At 42.7% G+C, this 17,916-nt stretch overlaps 1 protein-coding gene across 5 annotated transcripts in view; it reads left to right on the top strand.

The window, feature by feature from the left end:
* The first annotated feature begins 537 nt into the window (after positions 1 to 537).
* The window catches only part of LOC122931134 (phosphatidylinositol 3,4,5-trisphosphate 3-phosphatase TPTE2-like), a 75,271-nt gene continuing 57,892 nt past the window's right edge, over positions 538 to 17,916 (top strand). The window contains exons 1-2 of one of the 5 annotated variants that reach the window (XM_044285095.1): positions 538 to 660; positions 13,820 to 13,889. In XM_044285095.1, coding sequence (XP_044141030.1) covers positions 648 to 660; positions 13,820 to 13,889 — 83 coding nt within the window. In that variant the 5' untranslated portion in view covers positions 538 to 647. The other 4 variants (XM_044285091.1, XM_044285094.1, XM_044285093.1 and 1 more) reach the window with 4 other exon arrangements.

The raw sequence follows: 17,916 nt of genomic DNA, 5'->3' as shown, positions 1-17,916 counted from the left end.
CACATAGGCCATGTAACCTCTGAACGTGATGTCACTGGCCTAGGAAGAGGCCTCCTCAAACAGCTGGCATGGTGCCAGGAATCAGACCCCCATTGATTAGATATCGATTACCTATCCTGAGGATAGGCCATGAGTATTTTGCTCCCGGAAAATCAATTTAACATTTAGCAAATCACATACAGCCTATTCCTAGGTAAAAAAAAATCCATTGGGAAGTGCAGTTCCCAGCTGGTGGGACTGGGTCATAGGTTTGGCGTTTCACTCTATTCTGGGACAATCTTCATAATAATCAGCTGGAGGTTCATGGGTTTGGTGTCTTAATCTGTTCCGGAAACAATCTTCATAATAATCATATGACAAAAATTCCTGAGACTTCCAAGCCCCAACAGCGACAAAAAAAAAGAAAGGGTTAAAGTTCACGTTGTACGTGCTAATAATCTCAGCAGTGCTACATAGTAACAGGCATAATGTCAGGAACATGGACTTTCAGAAAATAACATAAGGCAGAGTCAGCAGAAGTCAACAGAGGAAGTGGAAAGTGCTGGGTCTGCACTCAAAAAAGAGGGATGGGGGGGGGGGGCAGAGGAAGAGGGAGACAGCAGGAAAGCTGAGGAAGACACTACAGCAACTTCCCGAAAGTCCATGTGATGGAAAACAAGGGTGAGTGGAAGTGAAGAGGAGAAAGGATTAAGGAGAAGAGGTAGGCGCGGCAGAGGTGAGCTGAGACTTGTATCAGTGTTTTTGTTTCTTTCGCACCCTCCCTCCCCTTCCCAGTACCTAAGTCCTTCCTCCCTAATCAAGTTCATTCAAGACCTGCGAGGAGGTGACATGGCTCTGGAGACATCTGGGTGCAGCCTTCCTGCAGTGTCACTTTATTGATGAGCTGTGGACAGGCGGTGAGGAGCTGCTGGTTGAGGTAAGACTACAATGCACTCATTATACGTGAAGATACAATTACACTCTACTATTAGCACTCACAGGCAAATGCTGGGAGGAACTTGGCAGAGACTTCTATGTAAGGGGCCATGAGCAGGATGAGATTTTTCTTCAGATCTGAGCCTCCAACATCTTGGAAGAGTTATTACAACAAATAGTGAGACGCGGCAGATGTTATCCGTGATCGTGGCCGAAAGTCCATTGTGGGCCATTCTCATCTGAAAGTACAATGAGATCTGAAGAAATAACCAATTACCTGTACTAGAAAACATGGATACAACATAAGACATGATCTTCTGTCACCTATAGAATCCGTGCACATGTATACACATCCTCAGCATGGCAGCAGTTTACCTATAGAATCCGTGCACATGTATACACATCCTCAGCATGGCAGCAGTTTACCTATAGAATCTGTGCACATATATACACATCCTCAGCATGGCGGCGGTTTACCTATAGAATCTATGCACATATATACACATCCTCAGCATGGCAGCAGTTTACCTATAGAATCCGTGCACATATATACACATCCTCAGCATGGCAGCAGTTTACCTATAGAATCCGTGCACATATATACACATCCTCAGCATGGCAGCAGTTTACTTATAGAATCCGTGCACATATATACACATTCTCTGCATGGCGGCGGTTTACCTATAGAATCCGTGCACATATATACACATCCTCAGCATGGCAGCAGTTTACCTATAGAATCCGTGCACATGTATACACATCTTCATCATGGCAGCAGTTTACCTATAGAATCCGTGCACATGTATACACATCCTCAGCATGGCAGCAGTTTACCTATAGAACCCGTGCACATATATACACATCCTCAGCATGGCAGCAGTTTACCTATAGAATCCGTGCACATATATACACATCTTCATCATGGCAGCAGTTTACCTATAGAATCCGTGCACATATATACACATCCTCAGCATGGCAGCAGTTTACCTATAGAATCTAGTGCACATATATACACATCCTCAGCATGGCAGCAGTTTACCTATAAAATCCGTGCACATATATACACATCCTCAGCATGGCAGCGGTTTACCTATAGAATCCGTGCACATGTATACACATCCTCAGCATGGCAGCGGTTTACCTATAGAATCCGTGCACATATATACACATCCTCAGCATGGCAGCGGTTTACCTATAGAATCTGTGCACATATATACACATCCTCAGCATGGCAGCAGTTTACCTATAGAATCCGTGCACATGTATACACATCCTCAGCATGGCAGCAGTTTACCTATTGAATCTGTGCACATATATACACATCCTCAGCATGGCAACGGTTTACCTATAGAATCCGTGCACATATATACACATCCTCAGCATGGCAGCAGTTTACCTATAGAATCCGTGCACATATGTACACATCCTCAGCATGGCAATGGTTTACCTATAGAACCCGTGCACATATATACACATTCTCTGCATGGCGGCGGTTTACCTATAGAATCCGTGCACATATATACACATTCTCTGCATGGCAGCAGTTTACCTATAGAATCCGTGCACATATATACACATCCTCAGCATGGCAGCAGTTTACCTATAGAATCTAGTGCACATGTATACACATCCTCAGCATGGCAGCAGTTTACCTATAGAATCCGTGCACATGTATACACATCCTCAGCATGGCAGCAGTTTACCTATAGAATCTGTGCACATATATACACATCCTCAGCATGGCAACGGTTTACCTATAGAATCCGTGCACATATATACACATCCTCAGCATGGCAGCAGTTTACCTATAGAATCCGTGCACATATATACACATTCTCTGCATGGCGGCGGTTTACCTATAGAATCCGTGCACATATATACACATCCTCAGCATGGCAGCAGTTTACCTATAGAATCTAGTGCACATATACACATCCTCAGCATGGCAGCAGTTTACCTATAGAATCCGTGCACATATATACACATCCTCAGCATGGCGGCAGTTTACCTATAGAATCCGTGCACATATATACACATCCTCAGCATGGCAGCAGTTTACCTATAGAATCCGTGCACATATATACACATTCTCTGCATGGCGGCGGTTTACCTATAGAATCCGTGCACATATATACACATCCTCAGCATGGCGGCAGTTTACTTATAGAATCCGTGCACATATATACACATTCTCTGCATGGCGGCGGTTTACCTATAGAATCCGTGCACATATATACACATTCTCTGCATGGCGGCGGTTTACCTATAGAATCCGTGCACATATATACACATCCTCAGCATGGCGGCAGTTTACTTATAGAATCCGTGCACATATATACACATTCTCTGCATGGCGGCGGTTTACTTATAGAATCCGTGCACATGTATACATATCCTCAGCATGGCAGCGGTTTACCTATAGAATCCGTGCACATATATACACATCCTCAGCATGGCAGCAGTTTACTTATAGAATCCGTGCACATATATACACATCCTCAGCATGGCAGCAGTTTCATTATAGAATCCGTGCACATATATACACATCCTCAGCATGGCAGCAGTTTACTTATAGAATCCGTGCACATGTATACACATCCTCAGCATGGCAGCAGTTTACTTATAGAATCCGTGCACATGTATACACATCCTCAGCATGGCAGCAGTTTACCTATAGAATCCGTGCACATATATACACATTCTCTGCATGGCAGCATTTTACCTATAGAATCCGTGCACATATATACACATCCTCAGCATGGCAGCAGTTTACCTATAGAATCCGTGCACATATATACACATCCTCAGCATGGCAGCAGTTTACCTATAGAATCCGTGCACATATATACACATCCTCAGCATGGCAGCAGTTTACCTATAGAATCCGTGCACATATATACACATCCTCAGCATGGCAGCAGTTTACCTATAGAATTTAGTGCACCTGTATATGCATTCTCAGTTTGTACACATATTTCACGTATTGAATCCAATGCACGTATATACACATCCTTAGTGTGTACACACATCACATACAGAAGCCAGTATACACACACACATACAGTATATATACTCACTTTGTACACACATCTCATATAGAATCGTATGCGTATATATACACATCTTCAGTATGTAACATGTCACTTATAAAATCCAATAAATATAATTACACCTTCAGTATGTACATACATTGCATAGAATCCAGCACACATATATACTGTATGCATATACATGTCACATATAGAATCCAATGAACACATCTACACAACTATATGATCCAGTGTACATATTTAACATATTCTTAGAATGCACATACTACGCTTATACTGTAGAATTATACAGTATACACACACACACATATCCTCAGTATGTACATACATATAACATTCACATACTGAATATACACATCCTCAGTACATACAATAGTGTCACACTTCACATATCTACAAATTCTCAGTATGTGCACACATTACAGATAGAATCCAACACTCATATCATATAAACACACTTCTAGTATGTACACACTTTCTGTAGAATATGGGGATTCTTGAGGTTTTCCCCCTCTATTGAGTTATTTATTCCTCCTTCAAAATTAGTCATCTGTTCTTGTGAATGGAATTTGCAGAAGCTTTAATGTGACCTTATATACAGGACTCATATATAGGATATGTACGTCACTTGTAATAATGAAGACATAACGCTGGTTTGGTAGAGTTAGTAATCACATCTGCTGTATGGTCGTCGTCATCATCATCAGTGTCTGAATATGTTGATTATCAAGTGAGGGTTACAATATAGACTATGATTTTGCATGTGATTGAGTTAATTGTAATGCATAAGTCAGAATAACCCGAAGTGCTCTATCAGTAGTAATAATTTAGAGAAAATGGACTTGTGTTTATTTATTTTTTTACTTGAAGATGTTTTGTTAGTTATCTGACTTGCTTTCTCAGTTTCTGTTATTGAGAAAGCCAGTCGGATGAGTAGCAAAACACCTTCATCTGACTTATATGGCCTTCTTACACTACCCGCAAATCAGGCAGATTGTATGAATGCTTGTTAGGCCTCATGCACACGACCGTTGTTTCATTCCGTGTCTGTTGTTCCGTTTTTCGTGATTTTCTGAGGACCCATTGACTTTCAATGGGTCAGTTGAAAACTTGGCTAATGCACCATTTGTCGTCCGTGATCCGTGGTTCCAGTCCGTCCAAAAAATATAACCTGTCCTATTTTTTTCACAGAAAACGGTTTGTGGACCCATTCAAGTCAATGGGACCGTGAGAAAATGCGGAGGCACACAAGATTGTCATCCGTGTCCGCGTCCGTTTTTTTCCTATCATTTGCATGGCAAACTTGACTTAGACTTTTTTTTACTTTCCTTCATGTCTGGTGATCTTCCAAAAATAACGGAAGACACACGGAAACAAAAACGGAAACGGATCACGGAACAACGGAACCCCATTTTGCGGAACGGAACACAACGGTCGTGTGCATGAGGCCTTAGCGTTACCAATGATTCTGTATGGGGACGATTGATGGCATTAGTGATCACTCCTCCCCATACGAGATTGCTGCATGTAAATGTAATGATCTCCTTCACTGACGAGCAAGCGATTGTCACAAAGGAACGCTTCCTTCCCGACAATCACCTGCTGCATTGAACAGTGTACCGTGCCCCGCACGGAGGAGAACCTTCACAGACAGATCTGTGCAACTGAAGTACATAATACATATGAGTTGTAAAAGTGGTGTGAACAGATCAATTACAGCCATCATGACGCACAAACATTACATGCACGCTGCTCCGAGACATGTTATCTGTGAACAGCTTAGATTATGTGTATTATTATTTTTTTAGATGCATCATAACAATTTATACATTTGAAGCAACTGAAACTGACACCAGATAAGGCTACTTGCACACTTGCGGTAGCCTTTTCCGGATCCCTGCTACTGCAAGTCCACCGTGCTGGCGGAAGCCATTCACTATAATGGGGGCGGGCTGGATGTCTGGCCACAGCACGGCAAACATGTCAAGAGGCGGCCAGACAAAAACTAAAGCGCGCTGTAGTTTTATTCTGGCCGCCTTTCGTATCGCTGTAATCGTATTGACCCAGAGAATAACATGTCACACATGGTGCGGAAAGGTGGCGATCAAAAGTTTGCTATGAGGCCCAGTCCTTTGTAGTTAAGCCGCTGCCCAAAGTGCTGTATTGGTGGCACCTAATTGAGTTTATTCTTTAAGCGTGTCTTCTCCTCTGAGAATTTGAAAAAATTGTCAGACTACTCCTTTAACTCATTATTGCAATGCATTTTGAGCAGCATATTTGCAGAAGATGCCTAAAGGCCCCTTTACATAGGTCGATGATTGGGGCAATTATCTAAAGAAGCATTCCTTAGAACGCTCCTTCCCGATATTTGCCCTGTCTAAGGCCTCATGCACACGACCGTTGTTTTGGTCCGCATTCGAGCCGCACTTTTTGCAGCTCGGATGCGGACCCATTCACTTCAATGGGGCCACAAAAGATGCGGACAGCACTCCGTGTGCTGTCCGCATCCGTTGCTCCGTTCCGTGGCCCCGCAAAAAAAATATAACATGTCCTATTCTTGTCTGTTTTGCGGACAAGAATAGGCATTTCTAGAATGGGCCGCCCGTTCCGTTCCGCAAATTGCGGAAAGCACACGGACGGCTTTTGTTTTTTGCGGACCGCAAAGAACGGAACGGTCGTGTGCATGAGGCCTAAAGGCGCCACTGATCACCCAATAAACTAGCAAGTGGTTGAAATATATTTACTGGGGCCAAAGCACGTTCACAGCAAAATCAGCCAAGTCAGTGCAAACTGAATGATCGTCCGGTGGAAACACAGCTAGTGCGGATCACTCTAGCTATTGCCTGTCCTCATACAGAAGAGGTGATTGTGGCATGTATGTGCGGCTCTCACCTCCTGTAACGAGCTGCAGTTATTAGGAATAAATGGTTTGTTCCCGATAAATGACTGTTGTGTCAGCCTGTGATAATTGGTACTTTGGCACACTATCTTTTATAATGTGGATACTTTGTATATGGATATTGTACCATTATTTCTACAGTCATGTTTATTATGGTTTATAGGTGCACCTCACTATGGACATAATTACGCTATTGGAGATTGCTGTTTGTGTGTTCACATCTGCATTGGAGACTCTGTTCGGAGCTTCCTTTGCAGATTCTGTCATATTTGACAGAATATGAGTGGCGGTACCCTCTGACAGACATTGGATTGCCAGTATCCAGTCTACCATCCACTGCTTATGGTCAGCACTGAAAGCGGTCGGATCCCTGTCGGATCCCATTGTAGTCTGTCCTCCAGGAGTTCACAATGGAGATGTGAATGTAGCCTAATTTTGACACAAATTTTGACACTGGATCCTTTTCCTGCATCTCACTTATTTTCAGCACAAATAATTCACACGTGATACTGGTAAAATGTGTACGGCAGTGTATGTGGCCATGTGTACAAGTCTATTGTCTGTGTGTATGCCATTGTGCTTGCCTGGGGTTATTAACTCAATTACAGATCATTACATGGCTGGAACAGATACCAGACAATGTAATATCACTGCTATTGATACCAGACATTGAACTAGTGCTCATTATTTACTATTTACTATCAGCCTTTACATTGGATGGGGTCTGGGGTTTCCACCTATTAACCCCTACATACTGGCTGACTTAAAGGAGTTGTCTCACTTCAGCAAATGGCCTTTATCATGTGAAGAAAGATAATACAAGGCACTTACTAATGTATTGTGATTGTCCATATTGCCTCCTTTGCTGGCTGGATTAATTTCTTCATCACATTATACGCTGCTCGTATCTAGGGATTATGACCACCCTGCAATCCAGCAATGGTGGTCATGCTTGCACAATATAGGAAAAAGCGTCAGCCTCTTTGGTGGCCAGGACTGCTGGAGTGCGCCTAGGGGGGCACTTTTTCCTATAGTGTGCAAGCACAACACTCACTGCCGGATTGCAGGGTGGTCGTAACCATGGAAACGATCAGTGTATAATGGGATGGAAAAATAAATAAAACCAGCAAAGGAGACAATATGGACAATCACAATACATTAGTAAGTGCCTTGTAATAACTTTCTCTACATGATAAACGCCATTTGCTGAAGTGAGACAACCCCTTTAATACTGTTAGAGGCACAGAATACTTATCTGGTGGCAATATTGTTTGTAAATTTGGTGCTGCCAAGTCTTCTGTATGGAAGACATGTGCCATGAAGCAGTGAGTGTTGTGCTTGCACACTATGCATTTGTTTTGGTGCTGGAAATACTGTAGGCTCCAGAACGACACAGAACTGTCCACTGTGTAGCTGACGGAGCTGCTTACTGCAGTGCTACTACCACTGCAGTAACCAGCTCCAACCACTATACAATGAGTGGAGCTGTGTAGTCCCAGCGCCAATTTACAGCTCCAGGGGTACTACAGAACAGCTGATTGGCTGGGGTGCAGGGAGTTGGATCCCCGCTGATCTGATAATGATGATTTTTCCTAAGGATAGGCCATTGATAGAAAAATATTGGAGTAGATTTATCAAAACTGGTGTAAAAAAAATTTGCCTTTTTTTCCCCGTAGCAACCAATCAGATTCCACCTTACATCTTCCAAAAGAGCGCTGAAAAATTGAAAGGTGGAATCTGATTGGTTGCTATGGGCATCCAAGCCAGTTTTCCTTTACACACCTTTGATAAATCTCCCCCATTGAGTTTAACTGAATATTACACTCTGAGTTGATGTATTAATGAATACAGTTACTATTATTGTAACGGGACGCCGTGTTCATTGTATGTACACACGAGTACGGGGAAGTCACTTGTGACCTAGAACAGCACAGAGATGATTGTTGCTTTATGAAACACAGATTATAGGATAAGGAAGACTTGAATCAACACGGCAAGATCACTCTACAGCTACACCGTAATCCCAATTTTTACTGGATGACGCCAGAAATAGCAGATATAACAACCTTGGCGAAATACTATCAATTTTACAGCATACCATGCTTTAAATGTGAAGATATGTATGTAAAGGTCCATGTATCTAAACATATAAACATTTACTTAAATCAAGGACAAGTATACATATCGGTTACACCTTTTTATAATAGTTTCTATACACTGCAATGCAGATTCCTAGATATGTCCAGTAGGAATGGTCATATGGCAAAATGTTCTTTAGAATCCAAATTCAGCTATCCCCGTTTACTTCAACATTGACAGAGGGCCGACATAATACTGATACTCATTATCATCAGAACAATTTGATATTACAGCACAGCTACAGGGACTTTCTTGAGTAACTGTACCGCCCAATATCGACTAAACTGTATGTATGGCCGTGTCTGCAAAAAGAATGTTCAACAGATTATTGCTTGTTCAACTGCTGTGCAACCATCAACCAACTTCTATCTAATGTGTATGGCCACCTCTACTACTAGACCCACCAGTAATCATCCTTTAGTTGCCGGTTTTACTTCTAGAACCACGAGTAATCATTTTATGGTCTTGCATCTAGAACCACAATCAATAATCTGTTTACTGACAACATTTCTATCTAATGTGTATGGCCACCTCTACTTCTAGAACCACCAGTAATCATCTTTTGGCATGGTCTTGCTTCTAGAACTACCAGTAATCATTTGTTGATGGCTGGTCTTGCATCTAGAACCACAATCAATAATTTGTTTACTGACAACCTTTCTATCTAATGTGTATGGCCACCTCTACTTCTAGAACCACCAGTAATTATCTTTTTGTTTCCGGTCTTGCTTCTAGAACTACTAGTAATCATTTGTTGATGGTTGGTCTTGCATCTAGAACCACCAGCAATAATCTGTTTACTTACAACCTTGCTATCTAATGTGTATGGCTTCCTCTACTTCTAGAATAGTCAGCAGTCATCTGTTCACAGTCGGTCTTTCTCTAGAACCACCAGCAATTCATCCATTCACTACTATTCTTGCTTCTAAAATGGGATATAGAAAATAACCCGGCCACAAGCAATGCTCACATTTCGTATAGCTGGCCACAGGCATTAGATGTATGTCATCTGAACGACTTTGGCGGGATCCGTCAACCATCTAATGTATATGGGGGCCTCTTGACATCTGCAGTCAAAGGCAGAGTAGGGTCAGGCATGTTGGATTTCAATATGCTGAATCCTTTTGTTCTCGGGAGCAGTGCATGTGACATGGCCTGTAGATGTGCTTGTGAGGTTGACAGTACCTGTAGGAACATTGTTCCTACAGGTCTTCTTTCATGGCTGCATACAGCAGGGACTATATTGCAGGTATTGTGACTATTTAATGGATGCTACATCTCACTGATGACCTATTATCTCGTTCTCACAGGCTATTTACAGTTAGGACAGCTATTTGGGGGGGGTTCAGTGGTAGCAATTGTACCAGAGCCATGATGCTTGAGGTGCCCAAAGACCACATAAGAAGCTCATCATATAGTCATAGGCTTGTTGTTTAATTGAATGTAAATCTGGCAATGGTGATCGAGCATATTAATGTAGGAATGAGGATGGATGACCACTGACCTGTTATCACAAATTAGTAGTAACAGTCTGTGTGACTATCTGTATGATGGGACATGTGACTAAAAATACTATTGCCATGTACATCTGCAAGGGTTAATGTGTTATTTACAGCCTGTGAATACAGACATTGGGGGAAATTATTAAAGGAGTTCAGGGAAAAGGGCTTCACTTGCCCATAGCAACCAATCAGGTTACAGCACTCATTTTTCAGAGGCTCTTTGGAAAATAAAAGAAGCAACCTGATTGGTTGCTATGGAAAATGGCTCCATTTTTTTTCTTGTTTCAAAATTGATAAATCTTCCCCATTATGATTTCTAATTAATGGAGAATAAGAGTTATTAAGTATCAGGGAGTTAGTAACAAAGATGAAAGGTTCACTTTAGGGTTTGTACACATGACACTGGGGCATAATGTTTAATGTGCACATTTGGAGTGTGCTGCCAAATGTATGCCTTCTATGCTATATGCCCATTCATTTTTTGGGACCCATCAGTACTGAAAAGTGTAGTCAACACAAAAAAAAGGTATCCAGCCAGAAACCAGCTAAACCTAGACAGATGTGTGACATACAGCTGGTCATGTAAACTCTTTAGACGTATAACCATGGTGCCATATGAGCAATAAAACAATATAACATATAAAGAAATAACGACAACCAGTTAAATATGGTGCAAAATGGCCGCGGTCCTACATTAAGGGTTACATAAAATATTAATCAGGAAATCATCAATAAATAATAATTTAATAAATAACCAATAAACCATCAGTAATGTCCACAATTGTCCCCTCCAGCAAAGCTAGGTGACTAACCCCCCTCTAATTTCGGACCAAGACTTGTAAATGGGGGAGGGCGGGCAGGGCGACGTCTTCTCTCTTCCAGGTTCGGCGACGGACAAGGCTCCAGACCCGCCGAACACCCCCTAAATACTTGAATTTCCTGCTTCAGGTGGTGGAGCAGCCAATCGAAAAGAGGCAGAAAACAGGTACCCCAGTAACAGGTAGGCAACGATGAACCAATCACAGCTCTTCCTTAAATCACCTCAGATTAGCTGAAAAATAAATGGCAGAAAACAAGCACGAAAAAGGGGGAAAAAAGTGACAGAACTGCTACTCCCAATATGCTCAATGACACCATTTTCTGTGCACCTAGCCTTTCTGTTGCCTGAGGCAAAAACTGAAACGGCGCCCCCCCCCCTCCTTCCCAATGCCAATTTCTTAACCTAACCCCTTCCCTTTAGCCCATGGCCCTTTGGCTGCCCCCCTCTTGCCCCTACCTGGTGCTGCGATCGCCTCACCTGGCCTCATTGGTGGTGCACCCCTGCCTGCATACTTTGAAACTGATTTTGGAGGTGAGAGACTCCCTTTATCCGTACACATTGACCAGACAGTCGTATAGCGGAATCTACATTGTCGTTGCTACTGCTTATGGAACTTTCTACCCAGATGAATACCTATGTTTAGTATAAGATGTACGTTCTAATTCCTATTCATATCATTTATCAGCCTTGGACACATTAATTATATAGTCTGTCCATGTTATGTATTGGAATATGGAATTTTCTGCTTATTGCATGGGGAGTTCCTATGCAATCATTAGGATTGCCAGAAGTTTCAGAGGACACATATCTAGGTTAAATTCTTTATCAGGTTTAATATGTTCTATGGGGGTCTCCCGAATCTCCTTGAAAGATGATGATGGCAGTAAGAAGGGCCAGACATGTCCGATTTTAACATGACAATTTTGTTCTCGGGAAAGTAGCCACTGCCCAAAATGGTTGACAGTGACATACTGCCCCCATTACAAAAATAGATGACCTGGTCTGATGAATCACGTTTTCTTTTACATCATGTGGACAGGTGCATGTGCATTCCTTACCTGGTTTAGAGATGACACTGGGATGCACTAGGGAAGAAAGCAAGCTGGTGTAGGCAACGTTCTGCCGGGAAACCTGGGTCCTGGCACTTATGTGGGTGTTAGTTGACACCTACCAGCTAACCTAAATATTATTGCAGACTTAGTACTTTACTACTGATCAGAAGGAGTCTGACACCCGGGATAGGTCATCAGTAGTAAAGTCTTAGAAACTCCCTTTAAAATATTCAACAGTTTTCAAAAGAGCATCTGGATCTGAATACTTTTGTAATTGTATGTAATAAAAAATGTTGCATAGCCACTGAGTTATTCACATGCTCAATTTCATCCTTCAACTGCCACCTGGGCTGTGATAGCAGGAGAGCTGCAGCAGCCCTGAGCTGCAGCAGAAAGGACACACACCCCTGAGCTGCAGCAGAAAGGACAATCCCCTGAGCTGCAGCAGAAAGAGCACGCCCCTGAGCTGCAGCAGAAATGACACACACCCTGAGCTGCAGCAGAAAGGACACACATCCTGAGCTGCAGCAGAAAGAACAATCCCCTGAGCTGCAGCAGAAAGAACACCCCCCGAGCTGCAGCAGAAAGAACAATCCCCTGAGCTGCAGCAGAAAGGACATGCCCCCGAGCTGCAGCAGAATGGACACGCCCCTGAGCTGCAGCAGAAAGAAAACGCCCCCTGAGCTGCAGCAGAAAGGACACTCCCTTTGAACTGTCAGCTTGATATAAATCTAGCAAAGCAAGGAATGGGGAGATCTCTGGATCCATGAGGTATGGGGCTGGGTCTAGCTTTGTTAGGAAGAGACTGTCATGTACTACATGATGTCTGATTCTCATTGTTTACATTAGTCATGGGATAACCCATTTAATGGAATTGGAAATGGTATTCAATAATGGCAGAAGCCTCTTTCAGCAGGATAGTATGCACCGTCATACTAAAAAAAATGTTCCGGAAATATGACCGAGAGTTCAAGGTGTTGACCGGGCCTCCATCTTCCTCAAATCTCCATCCGATCAATGATATGTGGGATGTGCTGTAAAGTCCTAAACACGGAGGCCCCACTTATGTATTAAAGTATTTAACCACTTGGTGTAAGATACCTCAGAGGTCTTGTGAGTCTATGCCTGGTGACATGAGGGGCATGTATGTTCTTTTCTATACCTTATCTTATGAACTTGGTGCCCATGTACCCACATGCGTGTTTTTATTCTCCAGATCACATTTTTTTTTTTAAACCACTACAGATTATGTCAGTTGGTAGAAGTAGGAAATAATAAAGATCCAGAACAAAATTAATTGAATTGAGATTATTGATGATACCTGTGACTTGTGCATTATCTGTGTTTATGGTGTCTTCACTTATGGCTAAGATTGTATATAAGAAACTGCAGCACAGGAACATGATCGGATGCTTTAGTTATTGTTTTCCATTTCCTCTTAGCTCCGGCATTCACTGACAAGATGTCAACGGTAACATTTGCTCCCAGGGCAGAGGTCGTTGAAGTCAATGGGTGAGTGATCAGCTCAGATAATTTTTAAAGAGTTTGTAAGTATTAACATGAATAGAGAGAGTTTCCAAGGTAGAGACATGACTTCATTCTAATTTTTCTTGCTTCTCCATTTATCAGTCTTTTGAGGAACATTTACACAATAAGGTACAAGCTAAAATTTATACGGAGCAAAAACTGCCATCTACTATATCATGATAGGTTTTCATAAGGAGGCAGATAATTCTTGCGACTTTTAGACCATATTCACATGACTGTGTGCATGAAGCCACTGCAGAGCTACATGCAATACATATACTGCTATATGGTGCCTCCCTATGGGGCCATATTGCAGATATGTTCTCCCCTAAAAGCAATGCCCCCTCTGCTCTTTCTATGCTTAGGAGTCACGTGGGTGCTGCCTTTCAGTGATTGACAGCTCACTCTACATGACTAGACACACAGGGAAGGCTGACAGTCACCGATAGAACTGCCTGCAGGACTCCTAAGCATAAAAAGAGCAGAGGTGGAAATTAATGAAATATAAGTTATACTGAATCTTTTCCTATAAAACTATACAGGAATCTGCTCAGCTCCTCCTGCTCTAGAACATGCTGGATACAGATTGGACTGCATTTTCATCATGACATGTTCCCTTTAAGGTGGCTTTGTAGGGAAAATCCCTTTAACAATAGTACAATTTTTAATGTAATCTGTGGGGAAAACCTGAGGGCAAATACCTTGCTATGTTACCGCAGAGAGAATAAAGCATTACAAGGCACCTGATTGTCCATTGACTACATGGATGGGCCTGTAAACTGTGCAGACAGCGTTATCTTAGACAAACAGGAATGACGACCTCACTATAGACTATATATACTGATCCTTGTTGACATTCTTTATTGCTTACTTTGTATTTCACATTTGTCAGAAGTCATGTTTCCGCTGAGCGAGCAAAGTGATTATCAGGGGCAATTAGGAAACGGCAAATAAAAAGCTGGAAAAATATGTTGCAGCTTTGGTCTGGTCTGCTGAAATTATCATATTTCTAACTACAATGAGCAAACATATCCTGTACTCGGGTGTTCCTGATGTAAACGCCCAACAGGCCTATAGAGTTCTATTGGCCAGGTGTATAATAGGTGGTAGTAATAGTGGCAGTTGTAGCCTTGGTGGCAGAGGGAGGGGCAGTGGTAGCGACAGATACCGCTGATACTGTGGGTTCAACGCATGCCAGACCTAGACCAAGCTAGTCTGTCGCTAGTTCTTAGCAAAGATCTCCCTTGGGTTTCATTCTGATGGCCGTATGTGTTTTGCAGTCCGTAAATTGCGGACCGCACATGGCCGTCCTGTCATAGAAAATGCCTATTATTGTCCGCAATTTTTTAACCATATTATTCTCACGGCTGAGGATGGGGAAAATCCTCAGCCGTGCGATGCCTGAAGATGTAATGGCTGCTCGGCCAGGACAACAGTATTAGGGAGCAGGTCACCTCCTAATACATCCCTAATCCGTCCCTAACTCCTAGCTGCATGGGCCGACCTTAAAGGTAGGAGGGCCCATGCTCAGGAACCTCGGAACATCTAAAATCCCATGGATTGCAAGATGAAAAACAGCATGGGTTTACTTCAGGGAGATCATGTCAAACAAATCTTATAGATTTTTTTGACTGGGTGACTAAAATAATAGACTGGTGGAGGTGCAGTAGACATCGCATATCTAGATTTTAGTAAGGCTTTTGACACTGTCCCACATAGAAGACTTATCAATAAACTGCAGTCATTGAGCATGGACTCCCATATTGTTGAGTGGATTAGGCAGTGGCTGAGTGACAGACAACAGAGGGTTGTAGTCAATGGAGAACATTCAAAACAAGGTCATGTTACCAGTGGGATTCCACAGGGATCTGTACTGGGACCAATTTTGTTTAATATCTTCATAAGTGATATTGCAAAAGGCCTCGATGGTAAGGTTTGTCTTTTTGCTGATGACACAAAGATATGTAACAGGGTTGATGTTCCTGGAGGGAAACGCCAAATGGAAAAGGATTTAGGAAAACTAGAAGAATGGTCAGAACTCTGGCAACTGAAATTTAATGTAGATAAGTGCAAGATAATGCACCTGGGGCATAAAAACCCAAGGGCAGAATATAGAATATTTGACACAGTCCTGACCTCAGTATCTGAGGAAAGGGATTTAGGAGTAATTATTTCAGAAGACTTAAAGGTGGGAAGACAATGTAATAAAGCAGCACGAAATGCCAGCAGAATGCTTGGATGTATAGGGAGAGGTATAAGCAGTAGAAAGAGTGAAGTGCTTATGCCGCTGTACAGATCACTGGTGAGACCTCACTTGGAGTATTGTGCGCAGTACTGAAGACCATATCTCCAGAAGGATATAGATACTCTAGAGAGAATTCAGAGAAGAGCTACTAAACTGGTACATGGATTGCAGGATAAAACTTACCAGGAAAGGTTAAAAGACCTTAATATGTATAGCTTGGAAGAAAGAAGAGACCGAGGGGATATGATAGAAACTTTTAAATACATAAAGGGAATCAACTCGGTAAAGGAGGAGAGCATATTTAAAAGAAGAAAAACTACCACAAGAGGACACAGTTTTAAATTAGAGGGGCAAAGGTTTAAAAGTAATATAAGGAAGTATTACTTTACTGAGAGAGTAGTGGATGCATGGAATAGCCTTCCTGCAGAAGTGGTAGCGGCAAATACAGTGAAGGAGTTTAAGCATGCATGGGATAGGCATAAGGCTATCCTTCATATAAGATAGGGCCAGGGACTATTCATAGGATTCAGATATATTGGGCAGACTAGATGGGCCAAATGGTTCTTATCTGCCGACACATTCTATGTTTCTATGTTTCTATGTTTCTATGGATCCCTACTCACCCTCCGACCGGTCCCTGAACTAGGAGTAGGGTAAGACGACCTGTTCCTTCTGGACACGGAGGAACAGGAGTCTCACTGGCCAAGCTGCAAGGAATGGGGGAACAAATACAGGCCTATGGATATGGCAGGTGCTGCACTAGTTCCAGTCACCTGCCACAGCCTTGCTGACTGGATCCGTGTGTAGGCAAGCTGAAGTCCACAACAATACAAATAGAACTCAGCACACACACATCCACACACAGGAACCCAGATCCACAGCTGCACCGAATAATAAGGGAAAACATAAACTGAACATCACACAAACTTAAACTTATGACCACAAGGGTGGCCCCCACTGGCAGATGGAATAACACAGGAGGCTACTCCAGCTAGTCATGGCTGAAGTCCCCCTCAGACTGGAGATAAACACAGAGGCTTTATAGGCCCAAGTAGTCACACCCACACAGACATACCCAGTGTTCACACACACAGAAGGGAATTAACCCTTCCAACACCAGGAAGTGTAGTGAGACCACATAAAGGGAAATACACACAAATACTCACTGCAGCTGTTACCGTTGACAACGACATGTGTGGCAAACGTGTCCTGGGAGCCGGCCAAAGGGCCGAGACACCGCCACCACATGTACATCACCAAACGTTGCCACGGGCAGCCACAGGTGAAGGGAAAATGTCACAGTGCACACCAAACATAACACATACCAAAGACCACCGCACGCATGGACAGCGAGCCGCCCAGCCACCAGCTCCGGCTGCTCTACTGCCCAACAACCACAAGTTGCCAGCGGCAACCACACGTGAGGCAAGATACTGGCCCTCACCTGTGATTGACAAGGAAAAGACCACGGGCAAATGCATGCGGGTCTCAAGGAGTCACGACCATGGCCGTGACAATTATGACCCCCATAACTTTTTTATAGTTATATTTACTGAGCTGAGTGGGGGCTCATTTTTTGCAGAACAATCTGTAGTTTGTATTGATACTGTTTTGGAGTGTGTGTGACTTTTATTTATCACATTTTATAGAATTTTTTGTGTAAGAGAAGCAATGAAAAAATAGCAAATTGGCCATTTTGACCCTTTTTTCCGTTACACCATAAGCTATATTGGAAAAATATTTTTATATTTTAATAGTATGGGTGTT

This window comes from Bufo gargarizans, chromosome 3, assembly GCF_014858855.1.
Source record: "Bufo gargarizans isolate SCDJY-AF-19 chromosome 3, ASM1485885v1, whole genome shotgun sequence".
Taxonomy (NCBI): domain Eukaryota; kingdom Metazoa; phylum Chordata; class Amphibia; order Anura; family Bufonidae; genus Bufo; species Bufo gargarizans.
Note: the sequence above shows the minus strand (reverse complement) of the source record. Positions and strands in the feature narration are given on the sequence as shown.